At 63.4% G+C, this 22,588-nt stretch overlaps 7 protein-coding genes across 7 annotated transcripts; 3 read left to right on the forward strand and 4 right to left on the reverse strand.

Moving 5' to 3' along the window:
- Positions 1–796: 796 nt before the first annotated feature.
- Positions 797–2,573, reverse strand: AMSG_08432 (seryl-tRNA synthetase). The gene is made up of 3 exons (XM_013900034.1): positions 2,509–2,573; positions 2,237–2,318; positions 797–2,098 (listed from the first exon to the last, which is right to left on the reverse strand). The coding sequence occupies exons 1-3, from the start codon at positions 2,557–2,559 to the stop codon at positions 861–863; spliced, it is 1,371 nt and encodes a 456-aa protein (XP_013755488.1). The 5' UTR covers positions 2,560–2,573; the 3' UTR covers positions 797–860.
- A 335-nt stretch (positions 2,574–2,908) lies between these two features.
- On the reverse strand, positions 2,909–3,930 carry AMSG_08433 (uncharacterized protein; the record flags this gene model as incomplete). The annotated part of the gene is made up of 2 exons (XM_013900035.1): positions 2,909–3,805; positions 3,832–3,930. The coding sequence occupies 2 exons, from the start codon at positions 3,928–3,930 to the stop codon at positions 2,909–2,911; spliced, it is 996 nt and encodes a 331-aa protein (XP_013755489.1).
- Positions 3,931–4,273: 343 nt separating this feature from the next.
- AMSG_08434 (TOR kinase binding protein) lies at positions 4,274–5,643 on the forward strand. Its single transcript, XM_013900036.1, has 2 exons — positions 4,274–4,402; positions 4,770–5,643. Exons 1-2 carry the CDS (start codon positions 4,301–4,303, stop codon positions 5,625–5,627), a joined length of 960 nt encoding a protein of 319 aa, XP_013755490.1. The 5' UTR covers positions 4,274–4,300; the 3' UTR covers positions 5,628–5,643.
- A 92-nt stretch (positions 5,644–5,735) lies between these two features.
- AMSG_08435 (uncharacterized protein) lies at positions 5,736–8,400 on the reverse strand (the record flags this gene model as incomplete). Its single annotated transcript, XM_013900037.1, has 3 exons — positions 5,736–5,761; positions 5,788–6,319; positions 6,367–8,400. The coding sequence occupies 3 exons, from the start codon at positions 8,398–8,400 to the stop codon at positions 5,736–5,738; spliced, it is 2,592 nt and encodes an 863-aa protein (XP_013755491.1).
- A 337-nt stretch (positions 8,401–8,737) lies between these two features.
- On the forward strand, positions 8,738–10,520 carry AMSG_08436 (FACT complex subunit SSRP1; the record flags this gene model as incomplete). Its single annotated transcript, XM_013900038.1, has 2 exons — positions 8,738–8,777; positions 8,807–10,520. 2 exons carry the CDS (start codon positions 8,738–8,740, stop codon positions 10,504–10,506), a joined length of 1,740 nt encoding a protein of 579 aa, XP_013755492.1. The 3' UTR covers positions 10,507–10,520.
- Positions 10,521–15,923: 5,403 nt separating this feature from the next.
- AMSG_12165 (uncharacterized protein) lies at positions 15,924–18,578 on the reverse strand (the record flags this gene model as incomplete). The annotated part of the gene is made up of 2 exons (XM_013900051.1): positions 15,924–17,942; positions 17,979–18,578. 2 exons carry the CDS (start codon positions 18,576–18,578, stop codon positions 15,924–15,926), a joined length of 2,619 nt encoding a protein of 872 aa, XP_013755505.1.
- Positions 18,579–18,780: 202 nt separating this feature from the next.
- Positions 18,781–19,828, forward strand: AMSG_08438 (nuclease; the record flags this gene model as incomplete). Its single annotated transcript, XM_013900039.1, has 2 exons — positions 18,781–18,835; positions 18,893–19,828. 2 exons carry the CDS (start codon positions 18,781–18,783, stop codon positions 19,783–19,785), a joined length of 948 nt encoding a protein of 315 aa, XP_013755493.1. The 3' UTR covers positions 19,786–19,828.
- Between the last annotated feature and the right edge of the window lie 2,760 nt (positions 19,829–22,588).

The following is a 22,588-nucleotide window of genomic DNA, read 5'->3' on the forward strand; positions in this document are numbered from 1 at the left end:
CTATGACTGGCCACTACCTCTCTACCAGCTGGAGCTGGAGCTGGAGGCGAGGTTCGACGTGTGCGGTGGTCATGGGGCGGGTCTCGTTCTCGGTCTCTGGCGTGTCTGTTCCGGGCTCACTGTGCGGCCTTGTCATGGCGGCGGCGTTTGCGGTGAGCGAGTCGACGGTGGTGAGGGTGGTGCTGGGCTTGGTGGCGGCGGGCATGACGGCGATGGCCATGGTGGCGAGCCGAGAGTACACGCTCTTCCACTGGAGGGCATCGCTGGTGGCAAAGGACGGCCTTCCGGCACACGGTGCACTGTCGGTGGTCGACTACACACCGCCGATGGCCATGGTGCCGGCGAAGGAGAGCTCGGCCGCGGGCGCGCGGTGGATGAAGGCTGTCGTCGGCGCGCTTGGTCTTGACTCGGGCCCTCGGTTTGAGCGATCGGACGAGGGATCAAGCGTGGCGCCCAAGCAGGCGCTGGTGCTGCGGGTGTGGTGGCCGGCTGAGGCGCTGCTGTCGGCGGTGAGGCTGTTCTCGCCGCTGCATGTGCTCGTGCTCTCGCTGGCCCGCGAGCCTGACGGCAGGTGGAGCGAGGCCGGCGCCTTTGGCTACTTGTTGGTGTGCGGCATGGTTTGGGCTGTGGCGGCCAAGATTGACGCGCACGTCGAGAGTGTTGAGTTGCTGCTGGAGCAGGTCATCCGCGAGGAGCAGGTGTTTGCCGACAAGCTCGCGCCGACGCTGTGGCGCGAGGCGGCGACGCAGACGTCGCGGTGAGCGTAGGGGAGGGGAGGGGGGGGGGGGGCGAGGGCGGGCAGCGGGACAGCGGTTTACTACACGGTAAGCCAGAGCCGAATGGCAGCGTGGCAAGGCTAGTTACTTCTTCTGCTTCTTGTTCTTCTTGGCCTTGGGGCGCTTGGGCATGGGCATGATGAAGGGGATAAAGTCCATGCCACCGAGGAACGGCTGCAGGACCTCGGGGACGCGAACACCGTCGTTGGTCTGGTAGTTCTCGAGGATGCAGCAGAGGGTGCGCGACGTGGCGGTGAGGGTCGAGTTGAGCATGTGGACGTACTTCTTGTTGCGAGCGCCCTGCTTCTTGACGCCGCAGCGGACCTCGAGGTCGCGCGACTGGTAGTCGGTGCAGTTGGAGCACGAGACGAGCTCGCGGAAGGTTCCGAGGGTGGGGAACCAGGCCTCGAGGTCGTACTTCTTGGCGGCGGCGTTGTTGAGCTCACCCGAGACGATGGTGACGACCTGGTACGGGAGGCCGAGCGACTGGTAAAAGTCCTCCGAGGTGGCGAGCATCTCCTCGAGCATCTCCCACGACTCGTCGGGGGTGGTGAGGACAAACTGCTCGACCTTCTCGAACTGGTGGACGCGGAAGACACCCCAGGCGTCCTTGCCATGGGCGCCGGCCTCCTTGCGGAAGCACGTCGAGTAGCCGGCGTACTTGATGGGAAGGTCGGCCTCCTTGATCCACTCGTCCGAGTGGTAGGCGGAGATGGGCTGCTCCGAAGTGGCGATGAGGTACTTCTCGTTGGCAGAGCCCTCATCAGCGTCGCCGACAACCTTGTACAGCGCCTCGTCAAAGTCCTCGAGCTGGGCAGTCTTGGACATCTGCGACTTGAGCATCATGAACGGGGTCTGCAGCGGCATGTACCCGCGGGCGCCGGCAAAGGCGATACCGTAGTTGATGATGGCCTGGTTAAGGAGGACCGCGGGGCCGGTGTAAAAGTACCCGCGGTGGCCCACAACCTTGGCGCCGCGCTCCGGGTCGTACCCGCCGATCATGCGGAGCAGCTCGTGGTGGTGCTTGAGGAGGGTCACGCCCTCGGGCGCCTCAAACTTGCCCCACGTCTTGACAACCTCGTTGTGGACCTCATCGGAGGCCACAGGCACGGAATCGTGCACAATGTTACCGATGGTCTTGAGGACAGAGTCACGCGCGAGGGCAAGCTCGGCCAGCTCGGCCTCCTTCTTGCCCACCTCGATCATCAGCGCCTTGCGCTGTGCGATCTCCTCATCCGCAGACTCCTTAGCCTTGCGCTTGGTGGTGATCGCACCCTGGATGACACCAGCCTCGCGGCGCATGTCGTCGATCTTCCCGCGGACTGTCATCCTCCACGACAAACACTCGTGAGTCTCCCGTCCACTCTGTCTACCTCGGCACCACCCGGCCATTGCCACGACCAGCACCATGACTGGCCTCTATCATATCACGTCACATCACATCACACCACATCACGTACGGGCGCGCCACTCGGTATCACGAGCGATGACCTCATCAACAATCTCAACCGACTTGTTACGGCGACGCTGCGACTCACGGATCTGTTCGTAGGCAGCGGTGTGTGTGAGTATGTGGGGAGGGGTAGGGGGGGGAGGAGGAGGAGGAGGGACAGTGTGCGGAATTTTCATCCCACGTCATGGAGGGCAGGGGCAGGGTAGGGAGGGGAATGAGGGGGGACGGGGGGGGGGAGGGGATAGGGGAAGGGAGGGAGAGAGGGAGCAAGGGGCATACCTTCTCGGGCTCACCGCCCTGGTCCTCGCGGAACATGACAATGTCGAGCATGGTGGGTGGTGCGACAAATGGTGGCGGGGACGGCGCGAGGGGGATCCGTGGCGGTTTGGGTGGAGGGCGGGCGAGGAAGCCTTGGAGAAGGGTGGCGCTTCGATGGATGATGAGGGTATGGTTAAAGGGTGCCGAGTGCAGAGGGGGAAGGGGAGGGAGGGAGAGCAACGTGATGAGCAGGTGATGGGGTGGGGGTTGGCGATGGAGGGGGTGTGGGTGGAGCATCGCTGTCGTCGCGGCTGTCGTCGCGGCTGTCGCGGATGGCGATGATGGCGGGTGATGATGGCGGGTGCACTGCGATCTCATGTGTGCTCGACGTGGAATGGAGGTTGCGGGTTGCAAGTCGTGGTTACTGGCTACTGGCGGGGGCAGTGTTGCCGACAGTGCGGAGCTCGTCGCGCGTGTGGGCAAAGTTGCAGGACGACGGGTTGGAGCATGCGCCGCCGTTGAGGACAGCCTTGCACATCCGAGTCTTATACGAGGGGTGCTGGCGGATTTCGGATGGATGGTGGGCAAAGGGACAGTCGTTGCTGCGCGGGCACGGCTCGCCGCGCTCGACCATCTTGCACATCCGGGTCTTGAACGCCTTGGCCTCGCGCCGCTGCTTGTAGCCATCATCGTCGTGCGGCGTGGCGCGCTGGCTCCGTCCTCGGTCGCGATCACCACGGTCGCGGTCGTAGCCACGGCTGCGGTCGTAACCGCGGTCGCGGCCATGGCCCCGGTCGCGGTTGTGGCCGCGGTCGTAGCCACGGTCGGCCGGTGGATATGCCGGGCGGCGGAGGTCACGGTCGCGCGAGCGCGATCTCGCGCGTGGCGGTGGCAGCGGTGGCGCAGGCGAGCGGCCGCGGTCGCCAAGCCGATCGAGGACCGACGGGCGGGTGGGTGGCGGGAGTGGGTCGTCGCGGGGTGCAGGCGGCGGATATGCGTCACGGTTCCGGTTCCGGTCGCCGCGCGGCTCTTCATCATGCGAGTACTGCGGGCGGGCGTAGCTCTCGCGACCGCGATCACGGGCACGATCGTCGTCGTAGCCGCGAGGGCGGTCGTAGTCGCGAGGGCGGTCGTAGTCGCGAGGGCGGTCGTAGTCACGGTGGCGGTCGTAGTCGCGAGGGCGGTCGTAGTCGCGGGGGCGGTCGTAGTCGCGGGGGCGGTCGTAGTCGCGGGGGCGGTCGTAGTGGCGAGGGCGGGCGTAGTCACGGCGGTCGTCGTGGCGCGGGCCGCGATGGCGATCATCGGCTCGAGGAGGATACTCACGAGGACGAGGATTAGGATCACGAGGACGAGGATTAGGATCACGAGGCCGAGGGTGGTCACGGCGACCAGAATAGTCAGCAGGATGGCCAGCATGGTCTCTGGCTTCTTGGTCATGAGCATGGGGAGCAGGCGGGAGTGTGCTGAGGTAGGCCTCGCCGTCGGCAGAGGCGCCCGTCTGAGAAAGAGCCTGGCCCGAGGGAGAGGCATGAGGAGTGTCATCATGGGCATGCGGAGGTGGCTCTGGAGTGGACATGGAGGTAGTGGTGGTAGTGGTGGTGGAGTGGTTGGCTCCTCCGGGCGTCAGGAGGGGTGGTGGCGAGGGAAGGGCACGACGACGACGACGACGACGATGACAACGACGACGACGACGACGACGACGACGACAACGACACACCATACCCATACCACCCACCACGCCACTCCCCCCCTCCCCCCCCCTCCCACCCCACCCCCTTCACCCCACCCCCTTCACCCCCTACCACACCACACCATGCCTCTCACAGTCATCCTGGCTACCGCTGGCTACGACCATACCATTCGCTTTTGGGAGCCGTCGGGCACCTGCCACCGGACGCTGCAGCACCCGGACTCGGTACGGACCAGGAAGGGAGGGGGAGGGGAGGGGGAGGGGGAGGGGGAGGGATGGGGAGGGGACTTACATGGTGTGTGTGTGTGTATCTGTATATGTGTGTGTGTGTGTGGGTACGGGGATGTGTTTATGGTGTGCGTGTGTGCCTCGCTCTCTCTGCGTATTGGTCTGTGTTCGCCTGTGTCTCTGGTATGTGTACGCATCCGTATGCAACGGCTGGGAATTGGGAATATTGGGTGGACTTGTAATGGTTGGTACTGCTGCTGCTGCTGCTGCTGTTGTTGTTGTTGTTGTTGTTGTTGTTGTTGTTGTTGTTGTTGATGATGATGCACTTGCTGATGGGGATGTGATGGCTGTGTTTGACGCACAGCAAGTCAATGCGCTGTCGATCACGCCGGACCGGGAGCATATTGCGGCGGCGGGCAACCCGTCGATCCGCATGTACGAGGTCCACACACAGCATCCGAACCCAGTGACATCGTACGATGGCCACACTGGGAACGTGACGGCTGTCGGCTTTCATTCTGAGTGCAACTGGATGTACACGGCGTCAGAGGATGGGTCGCTCAAGATCTGGGACCTCCGCGCCTCGGGCTGCCAGCGTAACTACGACGTTGGCGCCGCGGTCAACCACGCCATCCTCCACCCGAACCAGGGCGAGCTGCTCACCGCCGACCAGGACGGGAACCTCTCGGTCTTTGACCTCGTCGCCGACAAGTGCGTCTTCTCTGACACGAGCTCGGCCGGAACCGCTCTGCGTTCCGTTGCCGTCGACCCCGACGGCGTCTCGGTTGTCACTGCCAACAACTCGGGCGATGTGCACGTGTACTCTGCGTCGCCGACAGAGTCCGGCTTCTACGGCCTCGCCTCCAAGTTCTCTGCACACGACACTTACGTTCTCAAGGTCCTTTTCTCGCCGCACGGCTCCACCCTCGCCACCGCCTCGGCCGACAAGACCATCAAGCTCTGGTCCGTCGCCTACGACGCCGACGACGTCGCGTCCTTTGAGCTGTCGCAGACCCTCGTCGGCCACAAGCGCTGGGTCTGGGACTGCGTCTTCTCGGCAGACTCGGCTTACATCGCCTCGGCCTCATCTGACCAGGTCGCCCGCCTCTGGAACGTCGCCCAGGGCGAGACCATCCGCCAGTACGCCAAGCATCACAAGGCCGTCTGCGCCATTGCGCTCAACGACGCCGCCGCTGAGGATGTGCCCTCTCCAAGCTCGTAAACTACCTTTACTCACCGCACGCCAAACTTGGCGCGCTGCCGCTCGCGGATGCCCACAAACCGCCGCGCACACTCGTCCCGCGCCTCTCCCACGCCCGCAGCACGGCCCTTAAGCACAGCATATAGGTGCGCCCGCTCAACACGATCGCGCCCAGTTCCACTTCCCGCCGCAGCCGCCAGCGCCTCGGTCTCTGCCAGCGAGTGGTAAGACGCCACGAGCGTATCAGAGTCAAGCTGGTGAAGCTCAACGAGTGAGCCCACAAGCGCGGATGCCCGCCGCAGTCGGCCCACCCCGAGCCCCTCGCCAGAGGCGTGAAACAGGTCTTCGGCAGCATCGCGGAGCGCACACACCGCGCCCAGAACCTCGGCATCAACAGCAATGCCACGCCCAGCGCGTCCGTCGCGGCCGCCAGGCACCAAAACCGCATACAGCACCGCATTCACACTGACCCACGTCGCCGCAAGGAGGCCGTCAAACACCCGCGCCCGTGCTGCGTCTACCCAGGCCTCGAGATGCGCGTCCAAGATGGAACATCCAGCTCGAGCCAGCGTTGCTGGTGCGACGCGCTCGTCGCCTAGCCCCACACCAACCAGCGCGCACAGTGCCTGTGCACATGGCCAAGCTGCCACCCGCATCGCCCGCCGCCGCAACGGTGCAAGCTCGCCGAGCGTCGCCTCGAGCGCCATGGCCGCCTCGGGCAGCGCAGCTTTGTCGTCCAACTCGCCCCAAGCGCGTTCACAAGCTCGTTGAGCTTGCTCCGACTCCCATCAATGTTGTTGAGCGCCACAATGGCCGGCAGCGACTCGTCAAGCAGAGCCACCATTCCTGGCAGTAGAGCAATGGCGTCGTCTCCGCCAGCTGCATGCGCCAGCGCCGCCGGACCTGTAGCGAGTGCGACGGCATCAGCACCGATGTTAGAAGCAGCGGCAGCGGCTGCAGCAGCAGCCTTCTTGGCTTTGCGGCCAGAGGCCTTTGCATGTCTCGCGCGTGCAACAGCCACGTCCAGGCACCCGACCATCCACTCGCGTGGCGCGTCAGCATACGCATGCGCAGCATCGTGAGGCGCAGCCGCAGGCACCACTGCCCGCGCCATCGCGTTGACATACCCAACAAGCGCATCGTGGATGAGCGCTGCCAGATCGCGCTGGACTGAGCTTGTCACCAGGCGCGCGTGCTTGCGGAGCGGCGCGAGTGCCTGGTCGACAAGACACCACAGGTCAATGAACGACGACGAGGTCGTGACCTGTCCGCCCGGATCGACCGGCGTCAGCGTGTCGGCCAGCAGTGCAGACGTTGTCCACTCGGCGATTTGTGCGCGTGTGGCCTCGATCCACACGTGGAGCAGCGGCGCAAGGAGATGTGGGAGTGTCTCGCGCCAGGTGCTCGCTCGCTGCTCCTCGACCGCCGCCAGTGCCGCCCACTCTGCCGAGGCCCGAGCGTCGTGCGCCAGCGCCGACTCAGCGTCGGCCTTTGCGTTCGCCATGGCGCTCTCAAGCGCTGCTGCTGCGAGCAGGACGTCGCAGCCGTCGTGGGCTGCAGCCGCCGGATGACTCGGGTCCAGCGCAAGGAGGCCGTCCGCCAGCGCAGCGTCGAGCGCAGCGTCGAGCGCCGCCACTACCACGCGAATCTCCAGCGGCTGAAGATTCGCACCTGCAGCAGCGGCAAGAGATCGGACCAGCACGCTGACGTGTACCAGCGCAGCGGCAGCCGAGCCGAGCGGCGAGATGCGGCCGGCCGGTGGCGCGAGCTGCAGCGCGAGGTACTCGGTGAGCGGCGCGGCGAGGGCGGCGACAAGATCGAGCCATGCCCGCACAAGAGCAGACGCTGGATCACGCTTGCTCCCCGCTCCATCCGCGTCGGCAAGCCGGACTGCTGCCGCGGTTGTGACAACGAGCGTCGTGAGCGAGGGCAGAGCAGTGAGCGGGAGGGCGGCGGCGGCGGCACGGACAGCGTCGCCGAGCACAAGCCGCGCCCGGGCATGGGCAGCGTGAAGGAGCTTGAGGGCATGTGGCAGCAGGCTTTCCTGACTGCGAAGCAAGCCAGAAACCAGCGAGGTGACGGCGTCGAGGACCGCAAACGGCGCGTCCCACGCTACCGCCGGGAGCAGCGACGGCGCGGCGGCGGCAAAGGCGGCGGCGGCAGGCACCGCCAGCGCCACCACCAGCTCGTCGACCAGCCATGAAAGCGCCGGTATTTCCGCTCCAAGGTCACACACGAGGGAAGCGAGAAAGCGGACTACCGCCACCGGCTCGTGCGCTTGCGCAGGCGGCTCCTCGTCGCCGCCGACGTCCTCGTCGTTGTCGTCGGCCTCACCGCGCTCCGGATCGTAGCGCCGGAGCAGCGCACGGGCGAGCTTGCGGGCGCCCGGTGCTGCCGGGCTGGAGTCTGTGCCGAGGATAGAATTGCCAGCGAGACATCTGCGAGCGGCAGCGACGATGGCATCGGTGAAGGCCTCCGCGCCGAGTGCGGCGATGGCGGCGGTTGGTGCGCTGGCGTCTTCGGCGATGACGTTGCCGGCAGCTGCAGCCAGCATCGGCACGATGACACCCTTGTGCGCCGCCGAAAACGAGTACTCGCCCGACGTGGAGGAGTTCGGCGCGTGACGATGCCCTGCGGCTGCTCTCGGCCACAGCACGGCATCGAGGATGAGATTGAGCGCAAGCGGCGCCACATCGATCAGTGCCGACTCCTCCACGGCGCCTGGCTCACTTGCTGCAACCGTGTGAGACGACGGCAGCGGTGGGAGTCTTCGACTCTTTCTCTTGGCGGACATGCCAGCAGTGCCGCGATAAGAATGTGTCTCTGTGAGAGCACCAGATCGCAATCTGGCGCGAGAGAGATGAGCCCCGTTCGACCCCAAAAGCTCACACACAGTGCGACTCGGGTCAGCCACCGGCAGCCGTAGTTGCCAGCGGCCACAAGCGCCACCCGCTGCACATACCCCTCTCTGCCGCTCACACCCACTCACCCCCCACCCCACCACTCACCTCCCCACCCCCTCCACCAACATGACCACACCAGGGACGAGTTCATCATCTCCCGCATCACACTGCTGGCCAAGGGTCCTGCGGTAGGTACCCCCCCCCCCCCCCCCCCTGGACTTTAGCAATATGGCGACCTCAAGCTCCACCCGGCTGGGGTGGCTTGGCGGTCGGCGTCGACGGAGCGTGTGGTGACAGTCAAGGTCGCCTCCATCCAGCGGTTGGAGTGGCTCCGGGCAGGCAGGGAGTTTACCCTCTGCATTAGCGTCCGTGGCGGGTCTGTTGTCCGGCTGGGCGGGTTCAAGGAGGCGGACGTGGGCGTTCTCCGTGCCCATGTGGAAAAGCACTTTGGTGTCGAGCTCGAGGAGGACACGGTCTCGGCTCGAGGCATCAACTGGGGCGAGCTCGGTGTGGCGTCCAAGATGGTCAACCTGCGTGCGCCGGACGGGAGCCTCATTCTCTCGCTCCCGCTGGGAGACGTGGCACAGGCTGTGGTTCAGGGCCGCAAGTCGGACGAGCTTGTCTTTGACTTTCACCAGGACGACTCGGAGATGCCGATCGAGGTCATGCAGCGGATCGCGTTCACCATTCCGGCGTCTGTCGACGAGAACGGCGAGGAGGTTGCGAGCGGGGCCGAGCGGGCGGCCGCACTGCGGAAACAGGTTGTGGAGGAAGGCGATCTGGAGCTGGCGTCTGGCGCCGCGCTCTGCACGCTCGAGCAGATGCAGCTCAAGACGCCGCGCGGCCGGTTCACCTTTGAGATGTACAGCAAGTTCATGATTCTTCGTGGCCGGGCGCAGGACCACAAGATCATGTACTCGACGGTGACTCGGCTGTACCTTCTCCCGCCGCCCGACGAGAAGTCTGTTGTGCTTGTCATCTCGCTCGACCCGCCGATCCGCCAGGGCCAGACCCGGTACCCGCACTTGCTGGTCTCGTTCAAGACCTCGGACTCGATCTCGGTCTCGCTCAACATGACGCAGGACGAAATCAACGAGCGGTTTACCAAGTTCACGACCGAGCCGCTCGAGCCCGAGATGAGTGGCGCCATTTTCGAGGTTGTCCCACTCATCATCAAGCACTTTGTCGGCCGGACCATTGCTGCGCCAAGCTCGCAGGACGGGTTCTTTGCCAGCGACGGCTCCAAGGCGGTCCGCTGCTCCGTCGGCGCCTCGGATGGGCTCCTCTTCCCGCTCGCCCGCTCCATGTTCTTCATCCACAAGCCCGCGCTCTACATCCGCTTCTCCGAGATCACCTCGGTCGAGTTTGCCCGTGTCGACGACGCATCGTCCAAGAAGGTCTCTAAGACCTGCGACCTCGTGGTCCACACCAAGAGCGGCACCTCGCACTCGTTCATCAACATTCCTCGCGCCGACTACCAGAACCTTTACAACTATCTCAACACGGCAGGCGTCAAGGTCAGCTCGGTCTCGATCGCTCCGCAGGCCTCCAACTCGTTTGTGCCCATGGACGAAATCGACCTCGGCGTCGACGACGGCGTCCCTGGCGGCCTCGACTCGGAGGACGAGGACGAGGACTTCCAGGCCTCCGAGTCAGGCACCGACTCGTTCGAGTTTGCCTCGGACGACCTCTCCGAGCCCGAGTCGGATGACGATGACGATGCCAAGGCAAAGTCCAAGTCCAAGTCCAAGAAGAAGAAGAAGAAGAAGAAGAAGAAGGCCAAGCGGTCTCGCTCAGACTCGGATGACGACGATTTGGCTGCCGCCGGCAACAGCGGCGACGCCAACGACGACGACGATGCTGCTGTCAACAACGACGATGCCGCTGCCTCGTCGCTGCAGCCACCTGCCAAGAAGGCCAAGACGACTACGGCTGCTGCTGCTGCTGGCTCGGACGAAGACGATCTCTTTGGCTCGGTCTCCGAGTCGGCCGAGTAAACCCAACCCATGTGGCTCCCTTCTTCTTCCCCTTCCATGTGCTGGCTCCTGTTCTCTGCGCCTCTACGTCGACTCGGGTTTATTTTCCGCACCTCCTTCCCTCGTGCTGGCCAGTCCACTTTGGCATCCAAAACCAAAGGGGCAACTCCCGGTCAGATCGGCACCCCTCTCTTTCTTTCTTCGGAAAGGTAGGTATCATTCGTTGGCTGCTACACGCAGCCACGCCGCCATGTCTCTCCCCCCCCCCCCCCCCTCCCCAGCGCGTTCCCACCGGCGATACTCGCGACCGCTTTACACCGCAGACTATCGATAGCAAGCGCCACGCCGTGCCTCTGCCCCCCCTGCTTGCCGCCTAGCTCGGCTTTTCGCCTTGGCTACCCCCCAGCAGGTCGCACAGGAGGGATGCCTGAATTTGTTGTTTTTCGAGCGAGAGCGTGACGCTCAGGCGACGCCTCGCGGCGCAGGTGTGGCGGCCCAGACGAGAGCTTCTTGAGCGCTCCGCGCAAGTATTTTGTAGTCTTAGGTCAAGCAAAGCCCTACGCCATGCTTTGCCGCCACACCTAACCACTTGCTGCGTCTGTAGCTTGCAGGTGGCATGGGCTGGAGCGTGCACGGGCGGCGACAGGCGCGTGAGGCTCGTTTTTCGGCCGTTGTGACCGGTTCGCCAGAAACTGAGCGTTTCGGGCGAATTTTGCGAGGACGGACGGGGCAAGCAGGCACTCACCTTTGCCAGCCACCGACACAGTGTTCTGAGAAGAAGTAGTTTACAAGTCAACATGTCGTCGACCAACCAGTTCTGGGTGGCCGACGAGACGGACGGGTACGTCCTTGGTGATGTGGTGTCTGAGGGTTCGGGCGAGGTGACCATTTCGGTCCTCGGCCACCAGCGGACGGTGCCGCGCGACGAGGTGTTCGAGGTCAACCCAGGCAAGTACTCCAAGGTGCCGGACATGTCGCAGCTCGGGCACCTGTCGGACGCGACGGTGCTGCATAACCTCAAGGAGCGATACTTTGCCAACAAGATCTACACGTACTCTGGCCTTTTCTGCGTTGCGGTTAACCCGTACAAGATGCTCCCGATCTACACGCCGCAGGTTGTCGAGTCGTACAAGGGCAAGCGGCGCGAGGAGATGGAGCCACACGTGTACGCGGTGGCCGACGAGGCGTACCGGGCGATGATGGACGGGCGGCAGAACCAGTCGATGCTCATCACCGGTGAGTCTGGTGCCGGTAAGACGGTCAACACCAAGAAGGTGATCCAGTACCTGGCGGCCATTGCCGGGCGAATTTCCGAGGCCGGCGGGCGCGGTGAGCTCGAGGAGCAGATTGTGCAGGCGAACCCGATTCTGGAGGCGTTTGGTAACGCCAAGACGATCCGGAACAACAACTCGTCGCGGTTCGGCAAGTTCATCGAGATCCAGTTTAACGGCTCGGGCGTGATTGCCGGTGGCGTGATCGATGTGTACCTCCTCGAGAAGTCGCGTGTGGTGTTCCAGTCCGGCGAGGAGCGGAACTACCACATTTTCTACCAGCTCCTTGTGGGTGCGCCGCAGAGCATCCGCGACGAGCTCCACCTGACCAAGCTCGAGGACTACAAGTGGCTCAACCCGGCGTCGTACGTTGCCGACGGCATCGACGACACTGAGTGGTGGGCGGAGACTCAGGAGGCGTGGGAGACCATGGGCGTTCCGCAGGAGGAGTGGATGAACGTGTACAAGATCATGGCGGCCGTCCTTCACATGGGTAACGTCGAGTTTACCCAGTCGCGGCGGTCCGAGGACGCCCAGGCCGATGACAATGCGCTCGCCTCGCTCGCCGAGATCGAGTACCTCCTCGATCTCGAGGCCGGCTCGCTGGCCAAGGCTGTTCTCCGGCCGCGGCTCAAGGCTGGCCTCGAGTGGGTCAACAAGTCGCGGAACAAGGCGCAGGCACAGAACGTGATGGAGGCCATGGCCAAGTCGATCTACGAGCGGACTTTCCGCTGGATTGTGGAGCGGATCAACCAGACGCTGCACAACAAGAACCGCCGCGAGCTTTTCATCGGCGTCCTCGACATTTCCGGTTTTGAGATCTTTGAGGTTAACTCGTTTGAGCAGCTCTGCATCAACTACACCAACGAGAAGCTCCAGCAGTTCTTCAACCACCACATGTTCAACCTCGAGCAGGAGGAGTACAAGCGCGAGCAGATCGAGTGGGACATGATCGACTTTGGCATGGACCTGCAGGACACTATCGATCTCATCGAGCAGACCAAGATGCCGTTTGGTATTCTCTCCATCCTCGACGAGCAGTGTGCGTTCCCCAAGGCGACCGACGAGACGTTTGTGGACAAGCTCGGCGAGCTGCACAAAGACAAGCACCCCAAGTTTTCGCTGCCCAAGTTCTCCAAGAACACCTTTAACGTCCACCACTACGCCGGCAAGGTCATCTACACCTCGGATGACTGGCTCGAGAAGAACCGCGACAAGCTCGATGATCCGCTCACCGTTGTCCTTCAAGACTCGACCAACGAGTACGTGGGCGCGCTCTTCGACGACCTCTACCCCGACCGCGAGGGCTCGGCCTCTGTCGCCCGCTCCAAGAAGCAAAAGACCCGCCCGTATGTCTCTGTGGCGCACAAGACCCAGCTTGAGAGCCTGATGGCTACGCTCAACTCGACGACGCCGCACTTTATTCGCTGCATCAAGCCGAACGAGCAGAAGCGGCCGGCGCTTATCGACGCCCACATGGTGCTCGACCAGCTGCGGTGCAACGGTGTGCTCGAGGGCATCCGCATTTGCCGCAAGGGCTTCCCCAACCGGCTCCTCTTCCAGGACTTTAAGGACCGCTACCGGTGCCTCGCCGGCAACCGGGTCCCGGACTCGCTCCTTGACCTCAAGGAGGCCTGCCGCATCATCATCGAGACGGTCGGCGTCGATCCGGCCATGTACCGGATCGGTGTCTCCAAGGTCTTTTTCAAGGCCGGCGAGCTCCCCAAGCTCGAAGAGATGCGCGACGAGATCCTCGGTAAGCTCCTCATCAAGTTCCAGGCTGTTGTGCGCGGCCACTTTGGCCGCTCCGAGTTCACCACGATGCTCGAGAACTCGAACGCGATTGCTATCCTGCAAAAGTCGGTGCGGACGTACCTCAAGCTCCGCCAGTGGGGCTGGTGGCAGCTCTTTGCCAAAATCCGTCCGCTCATTGTGCATCGCGACCGCGAGGCCGAGGAGCGCGCCCGCCAGGAGGAGGTCGAGCGGCTTAAGGCTGAGAAGGAGGCTGCCGCCAAGAAGGAGGCCCAGATGCAGGCTGAAATGGCGCGCATTGCCGCCGAAAAGGAGACCGCGGCCCGCGAGGCTGCCGAGCGCGCCGCCGCAGCTGAGGCTGCCGCTGCCGCCGAGGCGGAGCGGCTCCGCAACCAGCTTGCCGCGGACAAGGCCCGCATGGAGGAGGAGGCCGACGCTGCCCGTGCCGCGGCCCGCGAGGAGGCCCGCCGCCTCCGCGACAAGCTTGAGGCCGAGAAGGTGGCAGCCGAGACGGCGTCTGCCGACGAGCGCGCCCGTCTCATGGCCAAGATGGAGCAGACGAAGCGTGAGCTGCAGGAGGCCGCCGATGCTGAGAAGGCGCGCCTCCAGCGCGAGGCTGACGCCCAGGCTGCCGAGCTCGAGCGCAAGCGCCAAGAGTACGAGGCGCAGCTGCGGAAGCGCGAGCAGCAGCTCGCGTCGTCGCGCTCTGAGGCCCAGGAGCAGGAGGAGGCCAAGCGGCGGCTGATGTCGGAGAAGTCGCTGCTCCTCACCCGGATCGACGGCCTCGAGCAGGATCTCGAGGAGGAGCGGACAGCTAAGGCTCGCTCCGACTCGACCATCCGCGAGCTTCAGGCCCAGATTGCCGAGCTGAAGTCGAAGGTTGCTGACCTAGAGGCCCAGGTCTCGGCGCTCGAGGCTGCCAAGCGCGACCTCGAGGCCAAGCTCTCGGTGGCGACGCTCGAGGCGCAGGAGGCACAGGATACCATTGCCCGGCTGGAGAAATCGAAGCGGTCGGCGTCGCTCGACAACGACGCGCTGCAAGACGAGCTCGAGGACGCCGAGAAGGCGCGCGCCTCGCTCGACCGTGCTAAGCGGTCGCTCGAGAAGCAGCTTGCCGAGGCCGAGAACGACGCCGCGATGGCGACGGCGGCCAAGGACGCGGCCGAGAAGAAAGCTCGCAAGCTCGGCTCGGAGCTCAAGGCGGCCAAGGCCGCGGCGAGCAGTGCGTCCGGCATTGGCTCGACGTCGGACGTCGAGGTTAAGCGGATGGAGAACGAGCTCCGCTCGCTCCGCGAGCAGCTCGTTACAGCCGAGTCCAAGATTGCGTCGATCGAGCGCCAGAAGCGCTCGCTGCAGACCGCTAACGAGGATCTGACCGAGAGCCTCGACGACACGTCGCGGGCACTCTCAGACGCCAAGCGCAAGGCGGCGGCAGCAGCTGAGGCCGCAGCGCGCGCTACCGACGAGCTCGAGGATGAGGTCCAGGAGCGCGAGGCTGCCGAGCTCATGCTCCACCAGCGCGAGCTTGAGCTTGATGACACGCGGCGGCAGCTTACGCAAGCTCTCGACGAGAAGGAGAGCTCGCTCTCGAGCTCGCGGGCCAAGTGGGAGCAGGCCATTGCCGAGCTCCGCGAGGAGCTTGCCGGCGAGGTCAAGGCCAAGGGCGCGATGGAGAAGGCGCTGCGGCGGGCCAAGACGGACCTGGAGGATGAGCGGGCGGCAGCGGCACTCCGCGCCTCGGCCTCGTCCGAGTCATCGACCAAGGAGCGGCGGCTGGCCGCAGAGCTCGCGCGTGCACAGGAAGCACTTGCCGAGGCTCAGCGCGGTCTGGCGGTGGCAGAGGCGTCGGCAGCCAAGCTCTCGACGCAGGTCACTGGCTTCCGCGACGAAGCTGACGAGGCGCTGCGGCAGCGTTCGATTGCGCAGAAGAAGGCCAAGTCGCTCGAGATGGAGGTTGAGGACCTTCGCGAGCAGGTCGAGGAGGAGGCCATCCTCCACAAGAACGCGGCTGCTCACGTCAAGGAGCTTGAGGCTGAGCTCTCTGAGGCTGTGGCCAAGGCCGAGGACGAGGAGGCAGCGGCTGAGATGCTCCGCGACGAGCAGGCGCGTCTGCTCGAGGAAATGGAAATGCTCAAGGGCTCGGCCGACGTCGAGCTGGTGGCCAAGCTCGAGGAGCTCGAGAAGACCATCCGCGACCTCCGCAACGAGCTGCTCGAGGCACGCGAGGAGCTCGACGAGGAGCGGCGGAAGACGAGCTCGGCCGAGCGTGCCAAGCGCGCGCTTGCGTCGGAACTCGACCAGGCGCAGGACGCGCTCGAGTCGGAGAAGCTGGCGGCGACGCTTCTCAAGGAGGCGAAGGCGCATCTCGACTCGGAGCTCAAGTCTCTCCGCGCACAGCTCTCTGCCGAGCAGGAGTCAGCGCTCCAGGCCGAGCTGCGGTGCAAGAAGATGGATGCGGCACAGGCGGAGGTTGCGGCACAGATGGCGGAGCTGCAGTCGCGGCGTGACGCCGATGTCCGGGCACGCAAGGAGCTCAAGGTCACCATCCGCGAGCTGCAGGAGGACGTGTCGGAGCAGCAGCTGCTCACCCAGCATGTGGAGCGGTCGAAGAAGCTTCTCGCTGAGGAGGTGCAGCAGCTCAAGGAGGAGCTCGAGGACGCTATCGAGGAGCGGCAGAAGGTCGAGGACCTCCGTCGTGAGCAGTACGCGCAGCTCCAGGAGTACCGCAACTCGCTCGAGAACGCCGACAACACCCGGGTGACCAAGCTCGAGGAGGAGAAGCGTTCGCTTCAGGCGCGTATCGCGGAGCTTGATCTCAAGGTCATCGAGCTCGAGCGCAAGGCCGGCCGCGGTGGCGCGTCCGGCGTCGCCGGCTCGGGCACCCGCGCCAAGATGGAGGTCAAGGCTGCGGTGGCCGAGGAGCAGACCAAGGCACGGCAGGCGAGCAAGCTTGCCAAGAAGCACAAGGCTGAGGCTTCCAAGGTCAACGCCAAGCTCCTCAAGTCGAAGAAGGAGACCGAGGCGTCGAAGCGTGAGCTCCAGGTTGCGCGGACGCAGCTCGCCGATACCAAGGCGCGTCTCGAAGTCCTGCAGCGGAACATGAGCGCGCTGACGGCGTCGAACAACGAGCTCACGGCGCAGGTTGAGGACCTGCGCGACGCGCACGAGGTTGCGGTCCGGGCCAAGACGGCTCAGGCGAACAAGCGGCGCGAGCTCGAGCTCAAGGTCCAGCAGCTTGAGTCGCAGCTCGAGTCCGCGTCTTCGGGCGTGAGCTCGGAGGCAACCGATGAGCTCAAGCGACAGCACATTCTGGAGATTGCCGAGGTCAAGAAGCAGGCTGCGGCAGATGCGGCTGTGGAAATCGAGGCACTCGAGAACGCCAAGCGCGAGAGCCGTGCCAAGCGCGAGGCTCTCAAGGAGCTGCTTGACGACGCCGAGCGCGAGAACGCGTCGATGGAGAAGCAGCTGCAGCGGGCTCAGCGTGAGGCTGCTGCCGCCGTCGCCCGCCTCGACGACGAAGTTAAGAGCCGGACCGAGTTTGAAAAGTCCAACCGCGGGCTCATGTCGGAGAACAAGGACCTGGCGCACCGGCTGGCGACGGCCGAGAGCTTCGTGGAGAGCTCCAAGGATGAGATTGCGGCTCTGCGCGCGGCGCAGGCCGAGGCGCTCGCCAAGCACGAGGAGCTCCTTTCGCAGGTCTCGTCGCTCGACGCGGCCGCCAAGTCTGCCGAGGCCGAGATCGAGGCGATGAAGGACGACTACGACGACGCGATTGCGGCGGCCGAGGAGGCTGCCGAGCAGCTCAACTTTGTCAACACCGAGCTCGAGGAGGTCCGCGACCGCCTTGCACAGGAGGAGGCGCTCCGCGAGGAGTGGGAGCACGAGAAGATCGAGACACTCGACCAGCTCGCCAACCTCAAGGAGCGTTACGAGACGCAGATTGAGGAGCAGGCCGAGGCGCTCGAGGAGTCGCGCCGGCAGCTGCTCAAGGACGTCAAGGTGCTGTCGGAGAAGGCGGCGACGGAGGAGCGGCAGAAGTTCGAGCTCGAGAAGACGAGCCGGCGGCTGGCGAACGAGAAGGAGGACATGGCCGACGAGCTCGCGGCGCTGCAGCGGAAGCAAGCCGAGCACGACAAGGTCGTCAACAAGCTCTCGACGGAGCTCACGGTGGCGTCGACCAAGCTCGAGCAGGAGACCCGTCTCCGCGCCGAGAGCGACATTGCCGGCAAGCGGGCCGAGATGGCGGCGCGCGAGGCGCAGGAGGACCTTGCCGACGCGGTCAAGCAGCTCGAGTCGGTCCGGTCGAAGCGCAAGGCCGTGGAGGACCGGCTGCAGTCTGTTGTTCTCGAGCTCGAGGAGGAGCGGGCCGCATTCGCGGCGCTCAACGCCACCTGCCGTGACCTCGAGACTGAGGTTGAGGATCTTCGCGAGAAGCTCGACGACTCCGAGTCACACAACCGGTCGATCGACGAGGTCCAGATGTCGCTCAACAAGCAGATCGACGAGCTCGAGGCCGAACTCATCCGGACCGACGACACCAACATGCGGCTGGAGAAGGACAACATCGCCAAGGAGCGCGAGCTTAAGGACCTCCAGGCGCGGCTCGCCCGCTCCGACGGGCGTGGCGCGTCGTCCATCGAGCGCGTCCGCAAGCGGCTCGAGTCCAAGATCGCCGAGATCCAGGCCCGGCTCTCCAAGGAGACCGCGTCCAAGGTCGACCTGCAGAAGCAGCTCCGTTCGGCCACCAAGGAGCTGCGCAAGGCCAAGGCCGATGCGGCCGAGGCTGGCAAGGCCGTCACCCGTGCCGAGTCGCGGGCGTCCAAGGCGCTCGCCCGCGTTGCCATGCTCCGTGACGAGCTCGACGTTCAGGCGTCCGAGGTTGCCCAGGCCGAGTCGGAGCGCCGCAAGCTTCGCCGCGTCAACGAGGAGCTCCGCACCTCGAACACGGCCGCCAAGGAGGAGGTCATCGTGCTCAAGGACAAGCTCGAGGAGAGCAAGGCCGCCAACGAGGCCATCAACGCCAAGATCGCTGTCCTTCTCGGCCAGGCGTAAGCCGTGCTGAGGAAGCATCGATTCGAGCTCTGTCCTGAGCTCTATCCTGAGCTCTATCCCAGGGAATGAACTCGAAGTTTTTGAGCATGGTGGTGGGGTGTTGGGCTTGAGTGAGGTGGGCGAGGTGGGCGACGAGGGTGAGGTGGCGGGAGCGGTGGTGGTGGCGTGGTTAGGACAGGGAACACCTCTCTTTGCAGCAACTAGTGAAGCTGGTGTAAGCATGGCGTCTGGACCGGGCAAGGCTGTGACGTATGGGCTGTTTGGAGCGCTAGCGGGTGTGCTGGCTGGGTGGGGAGCGGCTCGGGTGGGGTCGTCAAATGGCGCGGGAGGAGGCAAGGCGACCGGCAAGGCTCCACCGGCAGCGACACGGAGAGCGGGCGCAGGGCCGACTGGCGGGAAGAAGACGGCGGCGGCAATCAAGTACGGGCCGCCGTCGAACGACTACGTCAAAGTCCGCGACGGGTATGTGGTGGCGTACGACCGGCGGATGCGGACGGCACGGTGGGTGGCCGAGCATCTGACGCGCGACTCGCTGTATCCCAAGTATGGGCCCGGCGAGAAGAAGCCGCACCGGCGCGAGTGCATGTTTGCGGAGGACAAGAGCGTGCCGAGCAAGTTCCGGTCCAAGCTCGAGGACTACCGCGGGTCGGGCTACGATCGCGGGCACCTCTCGCCGGCGGCGGACCACAAGACATCGCAGCTCGGGATGTGCGAGTCGTTCCTGCTCTCGAACATCTCGCCGCAAGTCGGCAAGGGCTTTAACCGTGACTACTGGGCACGACTGGAAGGCTTTATGCGGCATTTGACCAAGGAGTACGACGACGTGTATGTGTTGACTGGCCCCGCGTGGGTGCCGGAGATCGACGCTGTCACTGGCAAGGCTTTTGTCCGCTACGAGGTCATTGGCTCGCCGCCCAACGTCGCGGTTCCAACCCACTTTTTCAAGGCAGTCCTCGCCGAGACCAAGGACGGCCGCAAGCGCGCGGTTGGAGCATTCCTGACGCCGAACGCGCCCATTGCCGAGAACGAGCCGCTCATCAAGTACTCGGTCTCGCTCGACGAGCTCGAGCGGCTGATTGGTCTCGAGCTCTTTCCCCGGGCCGCGCTTGCATCCGGAGTCCGCTCTGGTGGGCGTGGCGTAGTTCCGCTTTGTGACGACACAAAGTGTGAGTTGCCGCCGCCGTGGTCGCCGCCTCCCAAGAAGAACAAGTCATCATCGGCTTAGTTGAAGTCGCACTGGCTGAGATGCACTAAACATGATGTGGCGCAGCCAGCAGGAATAGTAGTTGAAGTCCTACAAGTTGATCGGCGAGATGATCGGGGCACTTGTAGCGGGAAGAGAGATGCAAAGTATGGTATGTGGGCTTGAGAATTGATGTTGTTGGGTATGAGGATGCTGAGTGTGTGTGGGGTGTGAGAGATAAGGGTGGACGGGCTTGGGTGGCGAGGGAGAGAAGGGCGGGATGTATTGGATTGAGATGGACGTCGATGGGGACGAGGGCTTGGGATTGGACGAGGTGGCAGCTCACTGCAATCGAGCCAAACACTGCATTTCCTATCACGTGCACATGCCCTCTCTTATTATTCGTTGCCATGGCCAGGCAACTGGCCTCGTCGTCTGGCTCGGCAGCATGGGCGGCTGGCAATGAGCAGGCCGGCGGGAGCTGTGATGGGCAAGGCCGGAGAAGGGAGGGGAGGATTGGGTTGAAGGGCAAAATGGAAGCCATTGCCAATGATGTGGCTATCTCTATGCATTGTTTTCAATGCCCTGTCGATGGCTTGCTTGCTCTCGGTGGTGCCGGCGGTGGTCGGTCGGCGGCGGGCGGCGGTCGGCGGTGGCAGCTGACGCGGCGGTGTTTGACGTTGACGGGTTGGCGTCGGCTGATGTGCGTATCGGCGGGCAGGGAGTGGGTGGCTATGTTTCCAGGGGAGGTGAGTACGTGTGGCGTGGGTGTGGTGGTTGTGGGTGGACAGGTTGGGGAGTGGGGGTCGGATATGGGCCCGGGGAGGGGGGTCAGCAGCATCGAAGGGACACAGGGTCAACAACTTGGGCCTCAGGTGACAGAACTCGGATTCCGGAATACTGCAGCTATGGATTGGAGACTGCGCAAGGGGGTAGTGTGGGCGTGTAGTAGAGTAGTGGTAAAATCCGATTGGGCATATCTTGCAAAGAGGTTGGTGGGGGGCGTGTGCGGGGTCGGGCGGTCGAGGGCGTGCTCAACCACCTAGGCAGAACCAGTCGACGCAGAAATGAGCCGAGGTCGATGGGTGTCGATGACGACGGTATTGATACTGGTGATAGTGTGAGGTGAGTGATGACCTTGGGTGTGGTCGTGGGTTGTGTAGCTGGTGGTGGGAAGGAGCTAGGTGGTGGTGAAGGTGGGCTGAACGGGCGAGCGGGCGACGGCTGGCGGCTGGTGGTCGGCGAGGCAGGGGCAGCTGAGGGGGCTCAGTCGGAGCGGGGTGGCTTGAGATTGCTGTTGGTTGGTGGATGGGCAGTATGACTTGTGATGGTTGAGGGTATGGGTGTCGAGGTCGGGAATGAGGATGCGGGTGAGCTGGAGTGAGGAGAGGAGGAGGAGGAGGAGGAGGAGGAAGCGGGGTGCGCGATAGGGTGGTGATGGGTATGGCCATAGCATGGGGGTGGGAGTTGCAGCTGGAATGGGAGTGGTGGTGGTGGAGTAGAGGGTGAGGGTGGTCGTTTGTGGTGACGGGTGGTAATGAGTATGGTAGGGGGGATGAGGGGGGTCGTGACGTGGGTGACGGGACGGGCGAAGGGGTGGTGGGTATGGCGATTGGGCTTGAGCATTAATGAAGGTGATTATGATACGGCTGATGGGTGTGTGTGGGGTGTGGGCGATAGGGGCGGCGGGTACTTCGCCGGCAGAGGGAAGGCGGCGGACGTTAATTGAGTTGAACGTTGAAATAATTGAAGAAAGGCCGGAACCAGCATCAAACAAAGCAATGACGTCCACAACAACAACCAAAGATCATACATGGCTTGCACAGCACACGTATGAGTAAGCCAACAGGAACTGGGTAAGACTGGCTGGCAATGGGATGGACTCGGGTGACGTTGAGGTCGATGAGGCAGGGCGCGGTTGATCGATCAGATCTGCAGATCAACCATGACCACAACACAACAGGGTCAACACAAAATACATTGCATGCACAACTATTGACCATAGCCAACGACAACAAAGTTGAGAATCGATGGTGTAGTGAGCAACGGTCGATCATGGATGTGAGAGTCAAGGTCAATAAAACAGGACAGTCAAGAACAAATGAAGCATGACGAATAATGATAAAAGCAACAACAAGAGCGAAAGGAATGATGAATGGGAATGCATGTCGATTGTAGTCAACCATCAAAGGCAATAGCAACCACAGCAGAACATGAAGGCAGACAATAGCAACAACAAAGCATGTGGAAACATAAACGGCAAAGAACAAGGAACATGGATAGCCAACAAGAAAAGAAACAGAAAAATCGAATGATCAATTAACAATGATCAATGACAATCAATTGAATGTCAAACAATCAAACGAGTGACGAGTGGCGAATCATAAAAATGTTGAATGACATTCATGTCACCCAACAACCCGCACATGCGACTCGGCCGAACGAGTGACACAGGCAAGTGTCAATGAGGGGACGGGGATTGTGAATCAGCATCAAAGACTCAATCCAGGCCCATGCCCAGCCATGCGCATGGTGCGGTGGAGAATGAGTATGGTGGCGTGGATGGGAATGTGGATGTGGGTCATGCATGGGATGGGTAGGGGTGGCAAGGGGGCAGTGAGTGGCAAGTGGAGTGGGTGGTGGTGGGTGGGGCGGAATGGAGTGCGGCTAGGGTTGACGAGGCATCAGCTAGGGTTAGGGTTAGGGTTAGGGTTAGGGTTAGGGTTAGGGTTAGGGTTAGGGTTAGGGTTAGGGTTAGGGTTAGGGTTAGGGTTAGGGTTAGGGGTAGGTAGGTAGGTAGGTAGGTAGGTAGGTAGGTAGGTAGGTAGGTAGGTAGGTAGGTAGG

The sequence above is a fragment of the Thecamonas trahens genome, assembly GCF_000142905.1.
Source record: "Thecamonas trahens ATCC 50062 unplaced genomic scaffold supercont1.40, whole genome shotgun sequence".
In the NCBI taxonomy this organism is placed as follows: Eukaryota; order Apusomonadida; family Apusomonadidae; genus Thecamonas; species Thecamonas trahens.